The 8,148-nt window shown below is 35.9% G+C and overlaps 1 protein-coding gene across 1 annotated transcript; it reads left to right on the forward strand.

Annotated features, from left to right (window-relative positions):
- Positions 1-811: 811 nt before the first annotated feature.
- Positions 812-2,913, forward strand: LOC111799082 (probable pectinesterase/pectinesterase inhibitor 39). Its single transcript, XM_023682480.1, has 2 exons — positions 812-1,151; positions 2,110-2,913. Exons 1-2 carry the CDS (start codon positions 824-826, stop codon positions 2,790-2,792), a joined length of 1,011 nt encoding a protein of 336 aa, XP_023538248.1. The 5' UTR covers positions 812-823; the 3' UTR covers positions 2,793-2,913.
- Positions 2,914-8,148: the final 5,235 nt, after the last annotated feature.

Raw genomic sequence — 8,148 nt, forward strand, 5'->3', positions numbered from 1 at the left:
GTTAATGATTATGAATGTATGAAGACCAATGCGTGCATGTTGTCTAGGATAATGTGTGAATGATGTATAGAGTTGTATCATACAAATGATTTAAAGATGAAAACTATAGGGACCTAATGCATATTGTGTGTTCATATATTACTTCCCCATTTATGATGATCGGTACAAACACATACTCTATGATAATAATCATCATCATGCCTCGCATGATATTCAATGGTTTGTTGACCTTTAGACATCTGACTACAAATAGCTAGCTCGATTATGATGGGTTCAGGGGGGTGCGAACCGCCTGGAGACTCACGCTCACACGTGTGGGTCATGTGTAGGAAAGTACTACACATCCAATTTTATACGGACTAGAGACCACCTATACAATGGTTTTAAATGATAGGTCTCTAATCATGAGTGGCATGTGTTTTGAGGCTAGAGGGTTACTTATTGAGTATTTCTTAAAATAGTAAGTCATGTGTGTTTCAAGTAAGTTAGGATGACAGTAGTGACTTTAGGTGAGTAAAAATCTAGGGTCGTTACAGGTTGAGTTGGGTTGGATCATGAACTCTATTCTAGTTGCTCGTATCACCAATCCAATCAACTCAAAATTTCGAGTTGATACAAAAAAAATTTCGAACCAACTCAACCCGTGTAACCTATACTTCATTTTCATAGCCCTTTTTTGGATGAATGACACTTGGTAATTGTTTTCCCTCCATGAATGTTCAAGCTGCCCATCCTCATGCACTAGCTTCCACTGTCACTCACCTCTATAAATACAACGCTTCTAGTTTCAACAATCAGCTTGTCTCTCCCTTATAACTCAATCATGGCATTCCAACATGTTATGTTCTTCACACTCTCCATCTTACTTCTTCATTTTCTTAAATTTTCTAATACCTTTGACTTCAATTCCACAGTTTCCTTAGACGGTACGGGAAACTTCGTTAAAATCAGTGACGCCATAGTCGCTGCACCGAACTTCACCACCACCAGATTTTACATTCACATCAAACCCGGAATCTATAACGAACATATCGAAGTTCCATTTCAAAAAACATTCATTTCGTTGATCGGAGACAACGCTTCTACAACAATCATCGTTGATAATCGAAGCAAAGCCACTGGATTCTCCACTGCAAATTCAGCTACTCTAAGTAAGCTTCAATTCATGTTAATTTTGTTCATGTATGTGATATCTGACACTGGTCGGGGAGGAGAATAAAACACCCTTTATAAGGATGTGAAAATCTTTCCCTAGCAGAAGGTTTTAAAGCCTTGAGGGGAAGCCCAAAGAGGACAATATTTGCTAGCAGTGGGCCTGGACTGTTCAAATGATATAAGAACACCGGACCATGTGCGAGTGAAGAAGCTGTTCCCTGAAGGGGGTAGACACGAGGCGGTGTGCCAGTAAGAATGCTGGGTCCCGAAAGGGGTGGATTTTGTAGGGGTCCCGCTGGGCCCTGAAGTGGGGTGAAAGTGGGGTAGATTATGCTATCCCACATTGGTTGGGAGGAGAACGAAACACCTTTTATAAGGATGTGGAAACCTTTCCTTAGCAGACGCACTTTAAGCCTGGAGGGGAAGCCTCAAAGGGAAGGGGAAAGTCCAAAGAGGACAATATCTGCTAGCTATGGGCCTGTACGGTTACAAATGGTATCAGAGCCAGACACCGGACCATGTGCCAGCAAGGAGGTTGTTCCCCGAAGGGGGTAGACACGGGCAGTGTTCCAGTAAGGATGCTGGACCCCGAAAGGGGTGGATTTGGTGGGGGTCCCGCTGGGCCCTAAAGTGGGGTGGATTGTGCTATCCCATATTGGTTAGGAGGAGAACGAAACACCCTTATGTGAAAATCTTTCCTTAGCGGACGCGTTTTAAAGCCTTGAGAGGAAGCCCGAAGATTGGGGAAGAGAACGAAACACCCTTTATAAGGATGTGGAAACTTTTCCTTAGCGGACGGGTCTTAAAGTTAAGGAAAGCCCAAGGAAGATAATATCTGCTAGCTTTTAAAGCCTTTAGGGGAAGCTTAAAGGAAAGGCCGAAGAGAACAATACCGAGGTGGGTTGGGCGGTTACAATTTCTTAATCAAAATTATAACCCAAAACCCATTTTCAGCTGTAAATGGAGCAAACTTCATGGCTAAGTTCCTCACATTTCAAAACTCTGCCGGACCAAAAATGGGTCAAGCTGTGGCTGTTCTTGATCAAGCTAAACACACAGCTTACTATAAATGCGTGTTCTTGGGGTATCAAGACACTCTCTATGCTGCAGCCGTACCCCAATTCTTCAAAGAGTGTGATATCTACGGCACAGTTGACTTCATTTTCGGAAATGGGCTCGTTGTATTCCAAGATTGTAACATATACGCTAGATTAGTAGATATCCACACCACGGTGACTGCACAATCCAAAGCCAATTTAGACGAACAAAGCGGGTTCGTCTTTCAAAATTGCACCGTGACGGTGTCGCCGGAGATAGCATCGAGTAGGGATAAGGTATTAGTGTTTCTTGGACGGCCTTGGAGAGCATATTCAATGGTGGCTTTCGTTGAGTCATTTCTTGACAATGTTGTTCAGCCTAAAGGATGGTTAGAGTGGTTGGGAGTGCCGGTGAACCTATTGTATTATGGTGAATACAATAATAGGGGTGGAGGAGCTAACACTTCACAAAGAGTGGATTGGCCTGGTTTCCATGTACTCCATAGTTTAACGGAGGTTGCTAATTTTACGGTCGAGAATTTTATTAATGGAACTACATGGTTGCCAGAAACAACCATACCCTTCAGAGCGGGTTTGTAGGTTTTGTTAAAAACTAGCTTCGTAATAAAATTACGAGTTTAAATAGTAGCCTAAAACGATGGAACAACGAACCTTGATAATGATATCATATTGTGAAATGCAGCTCGTAAATACTTGTAGCGTCCGATTCTCTAATTGTTTGTTTAGAGTTTGATTGAAAAGGTAAAAGATTTCAAGTTATTTTGTTTTTAATTGAAGATTTAATTTGTAATAAGGGAAATGAAATGTTGGCTATCTTTATTAGCTTGCCATGTAAAGAACCTTTAGCTTCAAGAGAAAGCCTTCTTTCATGGTTGAAATAATGAAGTTTCGGTTTGATTTTTTTGTTTGACTATTATTATTATTATTATAAAAGACAAAGGAATAAAAAAAATAAAATAAAATAAAAAAAACGTTTCTTCAAATTTTGAATAAAGGAAAACTAAATATTTTTTAGTGTAGGTATTTGTCGTAACGTTAATAGATATTATCCGCTTTGAATGGTTACGTATACCTATTTACCTCACGGTTTTAAAACGCGTCTGCTAGGGAGAGGTTTTCACTTCCTTACAAAAAATGTTTCGTTTTCCTCTTCAACTGATGTGGGATCTCATAATCCACCCCCTTTGGAGCCAGCATTCTCGGTGACACTCGTTTCTTTCTTTCTCCCTAGCAGATATTATCCGGTTTGAATCGTTACGTATAGTCATCAACCTCACGGTTTTAAAATGCGTCTGCTAGGGAGAGGTTCACACCCTTATAAAAAATGTTTCGTTCTTCTCTCCAACCAATGTGGGATCTCACAATCCACCCCCTTTGGGTCTAGCGTTCTCGATGACATTCATTTCTTTCTCCAATTGATGTAGGATCTCACAATCTACCTTCTTTTAGGGTCTAGTGTTCTCACTGGCGCTCATTCCTCTCTCCGATCGATGTGGGATCTCACAGTATGATCTGAAAATTCAACTAACTCGAACAATCCAACCCATATTATAAAAGTTGAGTTGGGTTAATTGTTTTTTCCCAATTGGGTTAGGCTTAATTTATAGAACAAAAAAAAAAAAAGTTTTAATTATAAATGTAATATGTATTGTCCGTAAATAATAATAATAATAATAAAAATAAAATAACTCGACAAAGATAGAAAATTGGTTAGATTGGTTCTGGTCACTTACTCAACTAATTCAAAATTTCAAATTGATGGAACAAAGTATGGGCACCTTGTTATTACCTGTTAAATAAAAGTCATTCCTTATTTAGTTACATCTCAATTCACGCTATGGAGAAGCGTGATTCTAGGAGCGATTCTTTTGGCAATTTGGGCTAAGTCTTCGTCCACTTCCTCTATTTTTTATAATTTTTGTAATTAGATTTGTTATTTAAACCGTTCGTAAAATAAACATATCGAGTCTTCAGCAATATCAGCGAATCTCTCACTCTCTCTCCTTTTACTTCCGTTAATTTTTCCTTCGAAGAAACCTTCGGCCAATTTTTTCGTCGACACTGTCTTCCGAATTGTCAGAGTCAACATTACCTTACCATATATATGTTTGGTGGTTGCTTGATAAAGTCTTTTAGTTTTGAATTTTGTTTGCTTATTGAATTTACTCTAAAGAAATGGACAAAACGTTTGTTACTATTTGCATGCATTATTATTAGCTTACCATATAATTATTACTTTATGTTATTTTTAATTCCTTTATTTAATTATGAGTGTAATTAAAGTTTTATTCTTTATTTAATATTTTCTTTAGGACAGACAAAAATGAGATTTGACCATATGGCTTTTGATGTGTGTTTTATGCTTGCAATGAAACAAAACTAATTATCACTTAAAAGCTAATCAATATATTGGACTCTCTTGCATCACTTATGAACTTATTTGAATTGGGTCAGGTCGGGTTCAAATAAATTAAAACTTTCGTTGGATTGGTTCATGAATTTTTATAAAATTAGATTGGATTGAATCGAGTTAAGGGTTTTTTTTTTNTTGTTAATTTTAAAATATACATTTTTGCTTACGATACAGGCAATGTCTCTAGATTTCTACTTAACCTAAAGTCGTTATCGTCTTTGTAACTTATGCTCTTATGCAGAATTAAACATTTAAAATTTCATGATAAAACATTGTCATGGACTTACGTGTTCGAAAACATCTTAACGAAATACTAAATGAAATAAATAAACAATAAAAGTAAAAACACCCTATCGTGACCTAAAGTCTAAGAAATAAAATACTACTATCCTATGCATGTGTCATGATCTTGACTTGCAATGCCGATGTCTTGTCTTTAATCTGAAATAGAAGTAGTACACTGCTTGAATATTTTAAGAAACACTCACTAAGTGACCCCACTATTGAGGTAAGGGAAGGTAAATGCATGCAACTCATGATTAAGGATCTATCGTTAAAAACTATCATAGGGGTGACATGTAGTCTGGAAAAAATTGGATGTATAATACTTCCCTACACATGACCCACATGTGCGAGTGTGAGTCTTCAGGTGGTTCGCACTCCCTTTGGACCCATCATAGTTGAGCTTGCTGTCTGTAGCGACGTCCGGAGGACATTAGACCCCCAAGTATCATGCGAGTCATGATCATCATCATTATAGTGTATGCGTCCGTACTCATCATTATAAATGGAGAAGTTATCCAATGTATATGTACACACAAAATGCTTGAGATCACATTTTTATCTTTAAATCATCTTTATGACACAACCCTATCCCCATCCACATATTACTCTAAGTAACATGTATGCATTTGCCTTCCTACGATCATCATCATTAACATTATCTAGGGTTATGTCTTAGAAAATCATTGTTATAATGCCTCATGGCATTTAATACATGTACATCATCTTAATATGGAATAACGTCGTATTAAGTCATCACATCGTCATACATCTTACATCGTCATGTTATCATGTATCATCATCATCATTTCTTAAAATTTAGAAGGAGGGGGTTGACATTCACTATAAAAGGAAGGTCCCTCACTTCATTTTAGCATACCACTTGACCAGTTCAATCGAGTCGGAGAATACATTTTCTGACAGGTAAATGCCAACATTTTGATTTATCTAACTTGGGATATGCTCGGACCCTTACCTCCTAGTTTCAATTTTTCGTAAGCGTTTAAAATTAGCATGACAATCTTTAGTTTAAATTATTTTATGCAAAATTAGGGTCAGCTAGTTTAAGTTATAAGTTTAAACTATTTTATGCCAAATGAGGCTTAGCTAGTTTAAGTTATTAGAAGTAAGCGCAAAATTAGACTTAGTTTAAGTTATTAGGAGTAAGTTCAAACTATTTTATGCAAAAATATGTGATCCAATTCTCATAGTAAAATTCTAATTTATGATGTTGGACTCGAATTAAATTTCAGAGAGCAATGTTAAGCTAGCATCAAATGTCGTAGTAACTGCGGCCTAGGACAACCAAGTAAGTGACTTTACTATCGGATCGGTCAGAAAACTTGTTTTATATATAATGACACGTGCCTAGTAGCTCTTGCACGTGTCATTTATGCTTTATGTCTTATGATGATGTGATGACGTTATATGATGATTTGATGACGTTATATGATGATGTGATGATGTTATATGATGATATGATGACGTTATATGATAATGTGATAACGTTAGATGATAATATGATGATGTTATATGATGACTTGCTGACGTTATATATATATATATATATATATATATATATATATATATATATATAAATTAATATTTAATATATTTAATATATTAAAATTATATATTTAAAATTTAAATATCTTAGTTTCAAAATATATATATATAAACATTTAAATATGATTTAACAAGATATTAAACCCTAATATATTAGAGGTTTAAATATATTATTTGATAAAGATGGTTCAATACTTTCTAATATTCTCACTCTTTTTTCAGGAGGCACCCACAAGATTTTGCTTTGTGTTCAAGTCATAGTAGAGAAGATCTTATTGAATGAGAAGAACTTTTATGAAGGTTAGGCTCCCACAAGTCTGGCCTTATGTTCAAATCATACGTTCAAATCATATCAAGGAAGATTTTGTGGAATGTGAACAACTTCTGTATTGTTGGAATACATCAACAACGAAGTTTGCAAGTTGCGATTTCTACCAAGGTAGAGTTCTTATTCTCATATTAATTTTTTTTATTTTAATTCTTAATAAAATCAAAATTGTTCACAATGCTTCCACCTTCCACTATCGGGCTGAAGAGTTCATTCCCTTCATTTGTCATTTTGTATTAGCACACATTATAAACCCTTCTCCCTACATCACTATATGCCACAAAGTTTATGGAACCATTTAGAACCGTGATCGCAGTTATTGTCACTAATTTTTCCTTAAGCTCTATGAAGCTTCTCGCAAGCTTTGCTCCACATGAAGCGCTTCTCCCCCGGTCAACTAGGGCAATGTTGCAAGGATCATTGAGAAATATCAAATGAACCTCTTGTGGTTGGGGCCAAATCATCACTACATCTATTTTCACTGGATCCACGAATATACCCTACCCCAACATGACGTATCTAAGGAAAGTCATCTCCAGAAGCTAAAACTTGCACTTCAAGAACTTAACATATAATGGATGTGCTCTTAACATAAAAAGCTCTTATCATGTGTGTTCCATGTCTGCATCTGTTCTGGAGTATCCGAGTACCCAAATAGATCATCTATGAACAATATCACGAATGTGTTAAGAAAGTCCTTGAATACCATGTTCATCAATTCCATAAATGTTGTAGAGACATTAGTCAATCTAAAGAGCATTATTGTAAACTAATAATACTTATTTTTGTTTTTTAATGTGGTCTTGGGTATATCTTCCTCGATAATCTTCAACCGATGATGCCTAGACCACAAGTCTTCGGAATATTGAAGCTTCTTGTAACTAATCAAATAGGTCATTGTTAACTGGCAAATGGATACTTGTTCTTTAGTTAGGTTGTTCACTTCTGAAGAACAGTATTGGGCTCCTAAGGACAACATATTCAACCTATTATGCAATAGATTTTACAACTTCAACTCGGTGTGGGACATCCTGTATGGAGCCCTCAAGAGATTAGAGTGATACGTAATAAGGATGTGTTAAATTAATATCCTAAGTATTGAAGTTGGATTTGGCTAATTCCGCCATAAATGAAATTTTTTATATTTAAGAATACCAAGATCGGTACTTTGATACCATGTTAAGAACGAGAAATAGAGGTGGGATCGACAGTGCAATTTTTACTAATGTTCTTTAAATAGAATACAAACTATCAATTAACTCTTACCAATAAGATAAAATATACCGTCAAATCCTGAAAAATAACATAAAATAAACTCTTACAAATAAAATAAAATATACTACTAC

Source organism: Cucurbita pepo, chromosome LG07, assembly GCF_002806865.2.
Source record: "Cucurbita pepo subsp. pepo cultivar mu-cu-16 chromosome LG07, ASM280686v2, whole genome shotgun sequence".
Classification (NCBI taxonomy): Eukaryota; Viridiplantae; Streptophyta; class Magnoliopsida; order Cucurbitales; family Cucurbitaceae; genus Cucurbita; species Cucurbita pepo.